Source organism: Gopherus evgoodei, chromosome 2, assembly GCF_007399415.2.
Source record: "Gopherus evgoodei ecotype Sinaloan lineage chromosome 2, rGopEvg1_v1.p, whole genome shotgun sequence".
NCBI classification, from domain to species: domain Eukaryota; kingdom Metazoa; phylum Chordata; order Testudines; family Testudinidae; genus Gopherus; species Gopherus evgoodei.
In genome coordinates this window covers 198,368,031-198,385,872 of record NC_044323.1, presented here as the reverse complement: position 1 = coordinate 198,385,872, position 17,842 = coordinate 198,368,031, and the positions used below count along the sequence as shown (strand labels likewise).

At 37.9% G+C, this 17,842-nt stretch overlaps 1 protein-coding gene across 1 annotated transcript in view; it reads left to right on the top strand.

The window, feature by feature from the left end:
* The window catches only part of CCDC102B (coiled-coil domain containing 102B), a 354,221-nt gene that overhangs the window by 229,577 nt on the left and 106,802 nt on the right, over window positions 1–17,842 (top strand). Inside the window, 1 exon segment of the mRNA XM_030552669.1 lies at window positions 4,482–4,589. Coding sequence (XP_030408529.1) covers window positions 4,482–4,589 — 108 coding nt within the window.

The following is a 17,842-nucleotide window of genomic DNA, read 5'->3' as shown; positions in this document are numbered from 1 at the left end:
AAGTTTATATTGTTCCTTTTAAGTTAAACAATGCTGTTTAGAAGAAATCATTGTATTGGATAGAGAATGTGTGATTGTAGAAAATGCTTGTTTATCTAACTGCCATAGGTTATTTTGGATCTTTTTAAAATTCATACCTTGAAGTTGAAAAAAAATTACTAAGAGCATGTAGTAAAACTATGCTAATCTGAAAGAAATGCAATTTACTGTGCCCCCTTCCCCAAAAGAAAATCACTATTTCTTATTTTTTCCCTCCATTTAGCCACATCCATAGGCTTGCAAAAGTGGCAAAATCATACATGTCAGCAAATGTTGACGATCTTATGAAAATGGGTAAATGGAAACATGGAGGCATAGAATAACAGCTGTTTAGCTTCTCACAACAATACATAAGAAATTAGGACTGAAAACATAGTTAAAACACTGCATCTAGTTGAAACTGGAGGAGGCATTTAGATAGAATGTAAGTACCTAATCAAAATAAAATGACATCTAAGAAAATAGAAGGAGGTCATTTAAAATAATTTGGTTCTAAAGTTTTCTGTATTGCTGAGCTTTCTGTAAATTTTTAGTAAAATAAGAGACCACAGTTGTCTAAACAGATGTCCAGAACCATACCCCATAGCAGTTACAAGGTACCTCTTCTGATTCCTGTTGAATCGGACCATTTTAAACCAAGTAATTTTGAACATGATTAATCTGAGTGATCTCATTAGTACCTTTTATTATGTAGCTTGTCACTACAAAGATAGAAAGTAAAAATAAGTGAAGATTCTGGCCTGCTTTGCTGGAAAGAAGTTATACATCTTAGAAAACAAAATGATGAAAGATGCAATAAATATTTCATCTTTCAAAGATGGAAAAATTAAAACCCGTACCTCAGTGACAAACTTGGCTGTACTGCCTTGATCGGAAAGAATTCACTGAAAAACAAGGTAAAACTGAGACATTGGAGCAATTATTAAAGGCAAATGAACAAGATAAAAGATAGTTGAGAAAGTCCAAAGACTTAACACTTAAAAAAGAAAATAATAATATCTGTTTTGAACTCCTTCATGTACAAGTTGTGTTAATGTCTCATGTTTCAGGTAACTAACACTGAGCTGTGAGCATGATTTGATGGCAGCCTTTATAAACTGATCACAATAGCAATAGAACAATATAGTGAATGAAGTACAAGGCATTTCCTGATGATGAAATGACTGGCTACTTGAAAGTGATATGTACCATTAATTACAGCCAGTTATTATTGCCATAGAAATTCTGTGAACTAAGATTATTGCTATTAACATTTCAGAAAGAGAGTTCTTTCTTTTTCTCTCTCTACCTCCTCCACCCCAACGCTTTTCACTACAATAGAAAACTATTGATTAGCAATATCCATCACAGTGGACCATATACTGCCCTTAGTCTGCATATAACTGCCATTGATAGGAATAGGATATCTGTAATGGTAAGTGTTTACTAGGCTTCTTACTACACTGCAAAATCACACTGCAAAGATATAGCTAAAATATCATTCTCTAGTTGTACTTGGATCCTAGTACTTAGACCCATATCTAGCAAAGCACTTTAGCACAACCTCAACTTTCAGCATATGTGTAGTCCTAATGGAATCCATAGGACTATGCTCATTCTTTAGTTTTTTGCTGGATCAGATTATATGTAACTCATAATTCCTGTAGACAGATTTCAGGACTTGGCAACCTTTCAGTAGTGGTGTGCTGAGTCTTCATTTATTCACTCTAATTTAAGGTTTCATGTGCCAGTAATACATTATAACATTTTTAAAAGGTCTCTTTCTATGTCTGTAATATATAACTAAACTATTGTTGTATGTAAACTAAATAAGGTTTTTAAAATGTTTAAGAAGCTTCATTTAAAATAAAATTAAAATGCAGAGCCCCGCGGACCGGTGGTAAGGACCTGGGCTGTGTGACTGCCACTGAAAATCAGCTCACGTGCTGCAGGTTGTCTACCCCTGGATTAGATACTTTTGAGGATCACAATAAGTGGAGCAATAGAATTAAAATGAAACTTATTGTATTGCTTAAAACAAGTGTTGCCAACTCTTTTGGGAAAAGTTATAAGGCGTGGTTTCACAGTCCCTTAAATTTTGCTGCACTGTGTATACCCCCTAAAATTCAGTTTGACTCTTTTCCAAAACTGTAAATCCTGAGTTGGAGAGAGTTTGCTGAAAACTTTTTCTAGGTTTGCCAATTTTGAGCTCAAGGAATTTGTTTTAATCTATCAAGCCCTAAATAGTTTGGTTTACCATCTCTCTGTTCATCTGAAGCTTTGGATAAATGATGTGGTGTTAGAATGGTGTTGGCCAGCAGGTTCATTCTAAACTGCTATTGTAGGCAAAGGCAACTTTAACATGTGCTAATCTAATCATATTGAAGCCTAGGCTCCTGCACTAGCTTCTACTTGACCAGCTCAGTACATGCTAAAGTCCACACTAGCATTTTAGAACATGGTGATTAGCACCCTGTAACATGCTACAGCATGTTTTAGTAAAGATGAACTCTGAGACTCCACTTTTCTTCCCATTCACTACTGTCTCTGCTGAGAACAAGTCTGAGCTACCCTGCCATAGGGAAGAGGCTACTGGCTGGTTGATGTGAGTGGACTTTGCCTTTTGGAATTGGATCTCTACATTGGACTATCACAGTGATTCTCAAACTGGGGCCGCTGATTGTGTAGGGAAAGCCGCTGGCAGGCCGGGCCGGTTTGTTTACCTGCCGGGTCTGCAGGTTTGGCTGATCATGGCTCCCACTGACCAATGGGGGCTGCAGGAAGTGGCACAGGACAAGAGATTTGCTGGCCACCGTGTTCCACAGCCCCTGTTGGCCTGGAGCAGTGAACTGCGGCCCGTGGGAGCCACGATTGGCCGAACCTGTGGACCCAGCAGATAAACAAACCGGCCCAGTGCACCAGGGGCTTTCCCTACACAAGCAGCGGCCCCAGTTTGAGAACCACTGAGCTATCAGAACCCAGATCTATTAAATTGCTAGCATGCTGCAAAGTCCACCTATTTTCCAGGATGTTGGTGGAAGAGTGAGTTGAAGGCTGGAAGATTCTATATGCTCTATAGAGGTGGCTATTTTCTTTGCAGATGGTTATTTGCTGTGAATATTAAATTGTGTAATAAGGTCCTGCAGCACTAGATGGTCGCTTAGTAAATCTTGTACAAACTGAAATAAACAAGCAAGCCTGGGAGAAGCCTGTGTTTACAAAACCTGTGATCTGGAGGTATCTTTGGGGGTGCCTGCAAGCCTCCCATTTAATATGTTCCCAGCAGATTTAAGGGAATACTGGATTCAGGGGAGTGGCCGAGAGGATAAACTCCATTGAGATACTCCTTGAAGAAGATGATTTATCCTTGGGGCTTATAAAAATACTTTGACAGCAACCTATTTATTTTTCTTAGAACTGGACTAGGTTGTTCTGTAAGCACCTGCCATTTGGTGCAAGGTAATTTGTGTCAGAGCAACCTATACATCCATAGACCCACCAACAGGCCTTTATTAGTCACTGCGTGCCCTGCATTTTAAATTTACCCAGTTGAACACCTTTTTAGGAACAAAAAATGTAAGCTTTTTTTCTTCCCACAGAATGCAGCTTTAGATAAACTTGATTGCCAAGTTTTGTTATCTTGGGAGACAATTAATTTTTCTTTGGTTTAACTGAGAAAATGAATAGATTCTCCAGTCCCTCAAGACTCCTTCCTACAAGCACACAAAGCCTTGGAACATGGAGATTTATCACAGGCTTGGGGAGAACACATATGGGATCCCCTTACTAAAATGCTGGCTGGGCCTCGGTGGGTTTGTAACAACAACCAGAAGTTGGTTGACTTTCACCTGTTATCAGGTTTCATTCTACAAGTTTCGTAGAAGTCAAATTAGAATTCTACAGAGAAAGCTGCTTGTGACCTTATTTTTAAATCATAACTGCATTTTATTGCTTTTCCAGTGACTTGGCAGTACTTTATTGACAGCAGCATAGAAACTGGGGGAAATATATAAGGATAGATAAAATATCCTCATACATAATTAGAATAAATATTCTAGGTTATTTCTTATTGTCCATAAAACTTTGTGATGCTTTAACAAAAAAGCTAAGAAAATAGGATATTTCATGTATTTCACAGAAAATAAAGGTAATGATGTGTAGGAAATAAAACTTGGCAACATTTAGCATAAGGCACACTGAGTACAATGTTATCTGTCCTTACTAAGAAAAAGGATCCTGATCTTGTGTGTGTGTGTGTGTGTGTGTGTGTGTGTGTGTGTGTGTGTGTGTGTGTGTAAGAGAGAGAATGAAACACACGTGATTAAAATCTCAAACACAAATGTAACTTTAAAAAAAAATTAGCCTCAAATATCAGTGAGTGTTATTTGTGTCTATTATAATAATACTCATGGTAAAAATGTGCGTGGTACATTTCAAAACCAATCTGGTCTGTTTGCTTTCAGCTCGATGACTCACTAAACCAGATTCGAAAGCTACAGCGATCTCTGGATGAGCAGACAGAGGCAAATGACAATTTACAGATTCAGCTTAATCATTTGAAAAACAGGTCAGTGCTTTACCCTTTTAATACTTTGAATCTGGGCTGGAAGATGCACTTTCATTGATGATCTGTCACATTTACATCTGCCTAGTAACTGTTGCAATTGTTTGGTTCCCCCTACAATTCTGGTTCATATGAATACATTCATATTTTAATCAGTCTAGGTGAGAATGGATAAACACACAAAAAATAGGTGCAGTGAATCAGGAAAACAACAGGATACTCTGGGCCCCATGCTGGGGGTATTGTGCATCTGTGCCACCCAGTGGGAGTGCTTAGTGTGTGAGACAGGCTCCGCAGTGGAGTTTTCGACATGCAGAGCGGGAGTGCCTCCTGCGCTCCTCCTAAGTAGGATAAAAGACATGCTTCACTCTGGCCTTCCCTTCTTCCCACAGCCCTCCCCTTCCGTTACACTGAGTAGGGGTCTAGCTCTCACTGCCAGGGATAAGTTACTGCACTCAGGATATGAAGGGACTGCATGAGGGTGCATTGATCGCTGCATGAGGGTGCATTGTGTAGTAGGGGAAAGTCTCCCTGTACCTCTCCTATACCCTTGTGTACCCACATGTGAGTCTGTGTGCATTTATGTATGTGGTGAGCATGTGTGTAGGACTGGAAATAGTGAATAGTAAGAAAAAATCAGTCAAAACTGTTTCTAGTAGACTATGAATCCAACACTCTAGGATGGAACCTGCCATTCTTGCAAAGATTACAGGAGCATACTCAATATTTTCATTGTTTATTTCATTATCCAATAGCATAGATGATATCCAAAGAAAATGTACAACTGACGCGCTTTTTTTCTGGGGGAATATATGATGCTCCATTAATTGTTTGTTACTAAAGAGGCTACTTTAAAGTGTAACTTTTTCTGGAAACACAAATTGAAGCTGGAACATTCAAATATGTATATATTGCACCACCTTTGTTTTCTCCCAAGACTGCAAAATATACATATTGTGAAAACACATCTAACCCACCTATATAATGCATTTATATTTATAAAGCACCTCACCTGAACTTGAATGCTTATCTTGGTTGGCAGTGAACATTTGTTCCATATTATGCAAGACGCTGAGAAGCCAACTTACATTTCAGAAAGTAGTACTTTTTGAATATATTAAGATCTTCCCTTTTTTGTTGCTGCTGGTTAGCATGGTGGTATTTTTGTTAAGTGTTACAGATGAAAGACATATTATGGCTATTTACTTGCTCACCCTAGACTAATTCTGAGCCTACCGTATACTGTCACTGACACCTGTACAAAATGAGTGCAAAACACTAAATGTATACTCACTCTGCACTCAGATAAATGACATCCCAAGGTGCAAAGTACTAGAGAATTAGGCTTACAAGTGATCAATCAGAGATTTTAGGACGCTGGTGTAGTTAGGTAAAGATAGTATTCAGTCATATTTTCTCATGATATATTTTAAAATATGCAAAGTTGGATATATTTTGAATCCACTCGCATGTCATGGGTTCAAGATTTCCCTATGGAACAGTGCTGCTTCAGGTCAGTCTTCCATTGGGCGTTTACTCCTTGCTGAAGTGAGTTGGAAACCACAACATTTTTAATCTTTTTCCTTCCCATTTTACCTTTGGATAAAAACAACCTCTAAGTGTCTGATCAGATTGTACCACTTAAAGTTACACTGAGGGTAAACTGTGGATAAAGAGACTGAGGAATGTGTATATAGGGGCTTTTGAGTTCTAAAGGTAACATAGTAGAGTACTAATGGTATATGTCACAGTTATGTTGCTAGCTGCACTTTTGTCCCTTTTCTGGTATCTAAGTGCACCTCCACACATGGCAGTCTTTGTGTCTTTACTCTCCTGGGGTAGAATTTCAGAATTTTTACACTCTTGGGATGTCATACTCGGATCCAAGTCTATCTGTGCCAACTGCTTATCAGTATGTCTACCCAACTGTACAACTGGGTTTCTTCCCTGTGACCAGGGATGTAGGGTAAGATTCACAAAGAGACTTAAGTGTTGCAGTGCTGACCACCTAACTTCTACGTGCCTAGAAACAACACAGAAATCGATAAAGTCTGAGTTAGGTAGAGGCTCCCTATACAGTGAATGGGGAGGAAATAAATGCCTAAGAATGGAATCCACAGAAGCCAGCAAACTAGACAGGGAGCTGCCTAAGCTAGCCAAAGACGGATGCCAATGACAGGGGTGTGTTCTAAGTCCTACTCCCTCATGGAGATAGATGACTAAATCCAGACTGAAGGGAGGTACCTCTTTCTGCTAGTGATCCATGAATGGGAACACCAAGTAGATTAGGTACCTAAACCACTTCTTGAGGGAATGAGTTAAGTGCCTACCTCACTTCACACAAACTGTGGGGGTTATAGGAGGAGGCCACTTTATAACTCTTAGCCCAGTGGTTAGCTCACTTACCTGGGATGTGGGAGACCGGAGGCAGGGAGATGATTTGAATGGGGTCTCTCCCACTCCTGAGGAGAGTGCTTTAAACACTGAGTTATGGGATATTCTGATGTGGGAGGGGATGGATTCCCTCAATCTCTCCAATTGAAGCTGTTTTGATGTGAGTTAAATACTAGTAATTAGAGCAGAAGGACTGGACCTAGGATCTCCCATCTGGACCCAGGTAAAGGAAAGTGGATATCATGGGTCAGATTGACCTTGAACAGATAATTGGGCTTATGTATATAGGTAATGGAGCCCTGAACACTGTGAAGTGGTGAGAGAAAGCTACGGAGCATATAGGATACAGAACTACAATCGGACAGAAATTGATGAGATTAAAAAGACTATTAAGAAGAAGATGGCCTGAAAAATGAGACTAGAAGACTCTCTGATGATATTGCAAGATTACCCAGACATAACAACCCAAAGAATAATGATTTAGCAGCTTACAATGGGGCATAGAAAGGAATTCAATCTAACTTTTCATCCCTATCCAGAGACTTTCAAAGCCAAGTGACTAGTAAGACTGAAATGACTTCATATATTGTGGTTGTAAAGAATACCAATGTGACTACCCCACTTATACAGATAGATTATTGTTAACTCATAGTCAATTAGTAAGAATGAAAGTATGCTATATTCATATCCTGACAAAGAGATCTATCAGGCTGCAGAATGTTATCCCTTGGGAAGTGGTGCACATCCCGTCACTTAAGAACAAGCGTTGGAATGGACTAACCAGTTCATCATATCTGTAGGGAGCAATGTGATGTAGGAAACCATCCTGCATTGTCAGAGAGGTCAATGTATTAGGTTTATTGCATCATGCCTTAATTCCATGAAAATTGTTTGACCATATTGAAAAACATTTTGTAATGTTTCCAAAGCACTTCAAAATGTGGTTTCACTAGGCTACCTTATTCTACAGTGGCAAATTTTTATGGGGCTTTTATGGATCATCTCCATAAAAAACCTGAGTGATTGATTGCCTTAAAATGCCAGGTCATCTCAATAAACATGATAGTATATTCTTGACAGAGATCAATGTACAGCACACTAGACTGTGAAAGGTCAAGGAAATAGCATTGTGTCATGGTAATATAAACATTTTTATTAAACAATAATATCAACAGCTACTCTTTTCTTTTTAACGCTATGTCTATATTTTATAGCTTTACTATGAAAATCCAAATATTACAGCACTTCCAAGCTTTAAGCTTTATTAACGTTTCCTGTTTTTGTTAAGGAGACAATTTGTAATGCACAAAATCATGTGAAAACCCTTCTCAAGATTCAAAGTCCTTTTAAGAATTCCATTTCTAAATACTGCCGCAGGAATTTGGCCATAGAATACTGACCAGCAGAGTCAGCTGGCCATTAGGTGTTTATGGGAATGTCCTTCCTGTCAGCTACACTCTAGTAACTAGGTAGTATTAGTAAAGTGGCTATACTACTACAGTGCCACCTGCTGCTACCAGGATTCCACTGTTTCAGTTGGTACTTTTAGGATCATCTGAGACTAAAAGGATTTAATAAGAAGATATTGGAGCATTGATACTCTTAAACAGAAAGAAGTTCCTTGGTGGTGACCTGGTGGATTTCAGTCAATGAAGAACTGCAGATATTGAAGAAGCTCTACCCCAACTAGGATGGTTCTGTGAAACAGCTGCACTATTGATGCTGCAGTTTCTATAGTGGGTTTGAAATCTGGGTCATTGTTGGGGTGGCTTAATCTCACCAGCCCCAATGACCAACTGAATCATCAAGACTTTAAATCTTTTAATCTTTGAGGCAGATTATCTGTCGAGCACTATTCACTTAATAAGAGGGAATAATAAAGGACAACGGAAAAGGAATCATTCTTAAACAGCTTCTTTTTTCAAAGCAATTGTGTGAAATATTTTAGGTACAGCTTTTCCCTTTTTTTCTTATTAAATATTTGTATGAAAAAACAATCTTTGTTTCATAAATACTTTTCTGCTGCTGTTTCTTATTTCTTGTATAAAGACACAAAGAAATAACTTATTCTATGTCAGTGATCCCCAGCGCAGTGCCCACAAGCGCCATGGTGCCTGCGGGGTCATCTTAATGCGCCTGCGTCCTGGCCCCCAGGAGAGCACCCGCCGAAATGCTGCCAAATTTCAGCAACATTTCGGCGGCAATGCCTTTCGATGACACTGCTTGCCGTTGACAAGTGATGTCATTGAGAGACATCGCTCCCAAATTTCAGCAGGGACGCCTCTCGATAACGTCGCTTGTCAATGGCAAGCGATGTCATCGAGAGGCATCGCTGCTGAAATGCCGCTGAAATTCGGCAGCATTTCAGCTGGTGCTCCACCACCACAGTGGTCCTTTGGCTGGCACCCGCCAGCCAACAAGCTTGGGGACCACTGTTCTATGTTGTAATAACCCTACTGAACTGCTGTGGAGACTGTGGTGATGTCACAAGAGGAGTTTAGAACTTCAGGAAGGGGAATAACAGGAAATGATGAGCATTTTAAATGTCAGACATAATATCTACCTAAAGTAATGTTTTTTAAAGTTTCCCATGATATCTCTTCTGCTCTTAAGAGCAAGTTAATGCTTTATTTTGCACCAAGAGATGAATTCTTAAAGTGATGGCCATTTCTGGCAGCAGATGTACAGAACAATATGGAGTACAGAAACATGGTTTGAAGACTATGCTGACTTAACGTGAATAAGTTCATATATGTCCTGACACACTCTGTATCTAGAAATATCAGATAATATATGTAACTTTCACAGCACACTAAATTACTTAATTGACAATTTCCTATCTCTCTTCGTTCATACTCTTAAATTCCGTAACTTTAAATAAAACACAGTTTTCTTGTTAATATTTATCCCAGTGGAAAACCTTTTTATACAGCACTATTACTAATAAAGCTTTCAGGATATTAGTTGAACAGTATCATGCTCATGAACTGTGAGAACTTTTGCATGAATTGCCATTTGCTTACAATTCAGGTATTATGTAAGAGTATTTCAGGTGCAGCCATCTGTAAATATAACCATTTTTTTTTAAATTGAAATGTTATTCCCTTACTATCAACCAGCCTGTAATTTTCCCCATGGTCTTTCAGCTGAAACTGTGCTGCTGTTGCCAGACAGTAGGTCAATTAAATATTACTAGTCCTTTAACACTCAGCTGACAGCACTGGGGAAATAACATTACAGCAAAGAAACAACTTGTTTAAAATAAATCTGAAACAAAATGTTATCCTTCACTGAACAGAATACCCTATTTAATCTATGGCTTTTTCTTTTTTCCTCAAGGGAAGCCAATTGACCTACTGCTGTAGTCACAAAAGGGGAATATTAAAACACCCCCAAGAGCATGTTGAGGCAACCTATCACTTGTTTTCTCTATTTAATCGTTTCCCGTGACATTGACAATGCAATTAATACTTTGAGAGACCCATATCCAGGCATAGGCTTGGAGTGCTAGGGATTATTCATTCTTGCCACATTTAGTAATGGTAGACTGAGGAAAGCATGATTTAGACATTTTTGTTTGTAGCCATGTTGGTCTCCCTTCATGGGATCCCACAGCCCAGGCTCCAGCCTGTGCCCAAACATCTAACCCACAATTAAACATCCCCGTAGCCCGAGCCCCACAATCCTGATTCAGCTGTCTTGGGCCAGCTGCTGGTCTTCAATGGCAGCATAGACATACCCTCTGAGTAACTTTTCCAGACTTGAAGAAGAGTTCTGGGTAGCCTGAAACCTTGTTTCTTTCACCAATAGAAGTTGGTCCATTGAAAGATATTCCCTCCATTCCATCTTTCTCTCTCTAGGCATTCTTTGTTGTTTTGGTTAGGCCTTTTAATTTCTTTTGGGATTTATTTTTTTAGAATAGTTCTATTTTATTTTATGAACACTTAAGTGATGGGGGAAGGGATAGCTCAGTGGTTTGAGCATTGACCTGCTAAACCAAGGGTTGAGGGGGCCATTTAGGGAACTGGAGTAAAAAACTGTCTGGGGATTGGTCCTGCTTTGAGCTGCGGGTTGGACTAGATGACCTCTTGAGGTCCCTTCCAACCCTGATAGTCTGTGATTCTATTAGACTGAAGAATTTAAAAAATAGATTGACTCTGTGCTACAGAAGTTTTCCTTGTTTTTTGAAAAAACAAACAGAATCCTGTGGCACCTTATAGACTAACAGATGTATTGGAGCATAAGCTTTCATGGTGAATACTCACTTCGTCAGACACTTAAGTTTAGTTTATAAGGTGCCACAGGACTCTTTGTTGCTTTTTACAGATCCAGACTAACACGGCTACCCCTTTGATACTTGTTTTTTGGGAATCTTGTCTGTGCAGTATACACTTGGTTAGCTTGGGTCTTGCAACGTAGACTAAAAAAAATTCTGCTTGGCTCTTGCAACGTAGACTAAAAAAAGGGTGGTCTTTCTATAGCCAAAATGAATATGTCCTCACCATTCAGTACATTCCATTGAATTCAGTATGATAGCCCTTTGAGTAACTACTCCTTAATGTGAGGGGTTCAAAAGTTGGCCCTTAAACAATAGGATTTGTGGACAGACTCATCTGGTAGTCTGGCAAATGTAAGTCTTCCAAGATTGACATGCTGTGTGATGCTACGCCTGTCAAGGAGAATAATCAACATCAGAAAGTGTCTATCAATGGAAAAGATCTTTCTTGGTGTTCCAAGTGCTGCCAGATCTTCCTATTAAGGATGGCCCTAGAGAGAGTCTGGACTGCCAAAGTGACACATACAGCTGTCAGCTCCCACAGAGTTGCTATGAGGTCACCTCTTGAGCTCAAATTGTTGGCTCAAGATGATCAACTAACACACAATGATGTCAAAAAGAAAGAAATGAATGTTTGGGGGTTTTAGAGTATATATACATTGTCTATTGTAACCTCCTTTTGTAAAAGGATCTTCAAATTTTTTTAAGTGATTTGTGCTAACCCTTTTGCTTCTGGCTCTGTACCATCAGTTTTTACCATAAACTTTTAATGAAAATCTATTGAAATTCTGGAGAATAGGATATAAGCTCAGCATCATAGTTGGTGTATTTCTACATGGTTCACTTGATAGGTCACTGAACTGAGATTCAGGAGGCCTTGATTCTGTTCTTGGCTCTGCCACTGACCTTGGACCAGTCACTTCACTTCTATTTCTCATTTTCCCCCATCCCAGCTTCTATCTGTTGTGTCTGATTTAGATTCTAAACTCTCCAGGGCAAGAACTGTCCATGCATTTTTAGAGCCCTTGGAGCAATGGGACCCTAATTTCAGTGGCCTCGGGTTGCTTCCATTGTAAAAATAACAATAATTAATATCAAATTTGATAGATTCAAGGAATTAAACCAAAACAAACAACTCCCTACCCCTCCCAGCAGTTTGAGAGGACTGCTGCAAGGTAAATTCTAGAATTAATCAGCCCAACACCAAATCTGAAATCACAGCTTGAGTTTGACCATAATTCAATATTCATATGAGTTTTATTCAGATACCTCAGTGATGGGTATACAAGAAACTAAATATGTATAACTTGAAATTTACGCATTCATTCACTTTCACTTAATAGAAACATACCCTTCTTCTCTGCTTCCTTGTTGTTTCCCTCGACTTTTTCTGCCTTCCTATTGTACTCTTTCTAATTATCTCTTACCTTTACATTAAAACCTTACTTAATGCCTCCCCCCACCCTAAGTTAGGTGAGCTATGGTTAGCTGGGAGATTTAGTTATGTGCATGGAATTGCACTGTGTGTAGATAACCCTGGTATTTTCATCCTATCCCGGGGGGAGGAGAAGGAGGATAAAAGGGAACTTGATGTAGTTGACCGCTTAATTCCTATGTTGTACTGCATTTTGTTATCTGAGACTTTAGAAGCCCTCTAAAACCTTCCAATAAACATGGCTCTATACTACTAAATTATCTTTGTCTCTCTAATATAACATATAGTGTCTTGCATTTGAGAATTGCTTTGAAAATATAGGGCCTGGTAAAAGCTCGTGCAATACTATTGACTTCAGTGGAGTTGTATCTGCTTATGCCAATGGAGGATAGCCCGTTTTTCAATTAATATATTATGTTTTTAATGTGATCATACAGTAGCTAATCTATCTTACTCAATTTGTCAGTGTTGTTGTGGCTGTTTCATTAATAATGTATAAACGATATTGCTTGCTAACTTTGAGAGTTTGAAAAGGAAAAGCAATGAATGCTCTGGATAATTCCAGAATATATACATTCTGATAGTTGTCGTTGCTAATAACACTTTCAAAACATTGCTTATAAATGTAAATTTAAATGTCAGAATGCTTATATAAAACATTAGTTGTGAATATGTATGTTTACATTATGAACTATATCTGTTTCCACAAGCTAGTTATCAGAGGAAAATGGGGTATGGGGAGTTATTGTGATGAAGTACTTTTAAAAATTGCCTGGATTTGCAAGGAAATGTGGCCTTACTTGGGGTTTGCTTGCTACAAATACTTCTCATTTCTCCATCTGTGCTATGCAGTGAATTACTAGACGCATAAGAATGTATTATAGAAATATGCTGTCTTGGGAAAATCTGCTTTGCCTAATCAAGGCTACTAGCTATACAGAGCTGTTTTTCATGTACAATCTATCATGTAGGTGTTTGAAAAGTTGCACATTCTCAATCAATATATAATAAAAGGATTTATGAATGAATTTGTGCAAGATTTGAATGTAACAGTGTTAATGTCTGTGGTGGCATTGTAAACGTATTCCTGAAGGATTTAAAAAAAAAGAATAATTGCAGTTGTGATTATAATCATGGCTAGGTGAAGCACTTAAGATAAAATAAGTACTCTTCTGAATCATTGCCCAATACTCCAACCACTTTTAGTTGTTGAAATGTTCAACTGTGGGTTCCCTTCAGAATGCTATCCTCACCCTTCTATCCCCTCCCCAATTAGTTAACATATGGTACATCTACAGCCTGATAAACGTACCTCTCTCAAATGCAAATTGCCTCCTCAGGGGGCAAAAAAGTTTGTGCGCTCTCTTCTAGTATTGATAGGGCCTCAATGCTGGTAGGATCATTGATGCCTATTCCCGTTTCAGATGGCAGACAGCTGGTTCATCTCCTCTCTAATGACTTTGTGCAGTTGAAATGGAGTACTTTGCCATTGATGTTGTCTTTTTCTTAAAACAATTAGACGTTTTCTGATAGAGTGAATCTGTTTCATGAAACTTACGTTTCTTTAAACGTTGCACATATTAAAAGGAAAATTACACCTGAAACCCAGTTTTCAAACATGGGTATCTTAAACAGTTATCTAAATACAGATATTCAGATCAGAGCCTGATCCAAAGCCTTTTGAAATCAATGGAAAGACTGTCATTGTTTCCTTTAAGCTTTGGATTGGACACTTGAGCACCAAAATGCATTTCTAGAATCCAGATAGTATATATTTATCCTGTTTAGACTCCTTGAAAATTGGACTTTCCATAGCCAACCTGCCTGTAGTGTTGGCTTCAGCGTCGACAATGCTGCTACTAGTGACAATATGCACTAACAGTATATACTATAAGGAGAGATTTCCTTTTTGAGTTCACTTAAAAGTGTTAGATTTAAATATAAACTGCAGTACGGATTCAATTTTGAACTGTTACGTTTGTCTGATTTATTTTGAAGTTTATAGTGAAAAGTGGTTCCTTATGTCTCTTATAACAAGCAGTTTGAAAATGCAATATGTCATGCAATACTGCATTACAATTTTATTCAGTGTTTTTAATTTGACATAAAATACCATTTTGTTAGCAAACCCAAAAGATATTTGTAAAACAACATTTACCAGCAACACGCTATTGAAATGTGGTATGTGCTTTACTTAAATAAACTTAAGTCTGCATTTTTATTCCAGATTGTGATATAGATACCTAAATGCAATATAGCTAAATAAACATATTCCATACTAAGAAGTAAGAAGATAATTGTTATAATGAAATCATTATAGCCTGAGTCTATAGTCGTAAATCAAACTTCATACCAAATGGGAATTATATCCGTTACCAGACCATGAACCTAGTACATTGACTATCAATATACCAGGGCCTAATTCTATTGGGGAGCCAAGCTTCTAGTGACTCCAGTAAGAATGGATAAGAATCAGTAGCCCACAGTAGTGTTCCTGTATTAAGTCTTTTCTATATTTTTTCTGTGTGATAGAAGCCTGTTAACTTGATTTAAGCAATAAAGAAATAAACCTGTTAAAAGATTAGATTTACTCTTCCCAAACCCATTGTGGAGGTCTTCTCTGTAATAGTAACTAGGTCATGGATTACATATATCAACAGTTTTGAATACTTTATCGTCCTTTACTATCTTCAATTTACTCTTATTCACAGAGAACAACAACAGTGGTACCTAAGCATTTTTCTGTTCCGTAAGGTCAAGCACATCATAAATACATGACTTGTACTCTTTTGAGAGTTTGCTTCATGGTCCTGTTGCTCTTATGACATATCTTAGCAAGGTCAGCCAATGGGCTGCATATCTCTCCAGGCCTTTTATCTCACTTTAGAAAGGACACTGATGATAAATCATCCAGAAATCCATGCATTCCCCATTTCTCATTAGGTCTCCATTCTGCCAGCAGGCTTGACAATTTTATAATAACCAATTTTGTGTCAGGGGGTGGGGATTTGCGAGAGAGAGAGTATTATTATTTCTTTTACCTCAGAATCACAGCCCATGAAATGCACCTGTTAGCACCCTTTGAATTATGATTCATCAGTGGGATAGCTCTGAATTTTAAGATAACTTACTGATAGCATTGGTCTATTTACACTGTTGATATATTGCCATACCCATGTTCTTACAAACTGTTGCTTTTAAATACAGAACTGCAAAAATGGAAAAAAAAACACCATATGAAATTTATAAACTTTTAATTTGAATAGTATTAAAATGTTTATTTTAGCCATTTTAATGGATAAATTTAGAACTGTAAAAGCAGCAAAGAATCCTGTGGCACCACAGATCCAAATTTACAACTGTACACCTTCCTAACACTAACCCTCCTAATTAATGATCAGATTCTTGTTTCCCAATCCAAACACATGTGTAGATAAAGTATGATTGTTGTTATGACTTTGGTTATATTTCAAAAGTAGCCTGTAAGGTTTTTTTGTTGTTTTTTTTTTATGGTCAAGAAATTGGGTTTGCATACTAAAATCAGAGATTTGGGGAACATTAATTTAGAGGCCACATTCAGGTCCTATGTAAAACTGAGCTATCTTTATGGCTATAGCTAGCTCTCTCTTCATAGAGCATCTGCTATGAACATCAAAGAAAGCAGCATTTGAGATTGTAAGGTCCAAGTCTTCGAAGCTACTTTATATATAATAAAACAAGACATATTCAACATAGGTGGTCAAAAATGTTCCATCAAAAGTTGTTTGGGCAAAAATAGCTTTGTGACAAAACTGAAATTTTCATGAAAATATTGCAATTTCACTGAAAATATTCAGTTTTTTGCTGAAACATCAAAAGTTTTTTTAAATCATATATTTTCATTTTAAAATTGGAAAAATGCAGTTAGCTTCTGCAGAAAAACAACAAAAATATTTAGTTTTTCTACAAAAACCTGAAAATTATGACAATTCTGGTTTATACCTTGCCAACCTGACACACACCTTGTTGAAATTTTCTGGGAATGGGAGTGGAATTCCTAACCAGCTCTATTGTGCACTTTGTTTTCAAACTAGGTAAAAATAAACACCTGTATGTTTCTACAACTGATCTCCATAGGGAAGCAGAGTGATGGACATAGACATAAGTGACTGCACTTTGGTAGCATTGCAAGGGAAAATTACAGACACATTTGGACCCCCTCCTTACAGTGTTTGACAACAGAGCTGGAACAGTGAAATAGGAAACAGAAGACTGAGTCAGTTTCACATATTCATAGATTCTAAGGCCAGAGGGACTGTTATGATCATCTAGTCTGACCTCCTGTAGAACACGGGCCATAGCTTATATGTGCACTGTTTCCCTTTGCTCATGCAACCAGGCTGTCAGTGCAGGTTTCTGCTTGATTAAATAACATGGAGCAGAAAAGATTATTACATTTAGATAGCATTGAGTGGTTTGTCCTTCAGAGTTCCCTGAATTCAAGGCAAGGAGAGAGGGACTGGAGGAGAATTTTTAATTGAATTTTCCCGATCCTCAAAATGTAAAGTTCTCTTTGGGGGATGGGTATAGGTTCAGATGAAATGTGGGGTGGGAGTTTTTATTTTATATTTTCATGAACCAGTTCACCCGCGCCTCACTATTCACAGCCATGGATGTATGAATACAAAGCAGCTCAGGCAGCCCAAAAAACCAAAAACCTCAGCAAATATGAACACCCTCCGACTTATTACTGTACCAGTCTTCTTTTATGAACACTTCTTCCAGTTTTAATGCACCAGTTTTAATGCACCGGTTGGCTGCATAAAGAAAATCTCCACACTGTTGCCTGAGTCCTTCATGTCACAAAGGAATTAAAATAAAAATTATATTTAATCAAGACTCATGAATGAATAATCATATTGTACATTAAATCTTAACTACTTTTTCTGAAATATAACCAAATAATTCAGAATCATTGTTGCAGTGAGGTAATACTTACATTAGCATGACTGAGGCTAGTAATTAGAATATTTCATAAAATACTTCTAGCATGGTCAACATCAACCTTTTTTTAGCCCTTTATTATTCCTTCATCTTTTATGTATGAAAGTTCTTCATATTTTTTATATGAAAGTTGTGTGGGGAAAAAACACTTAGACTTTCTTTACAAGTTTAG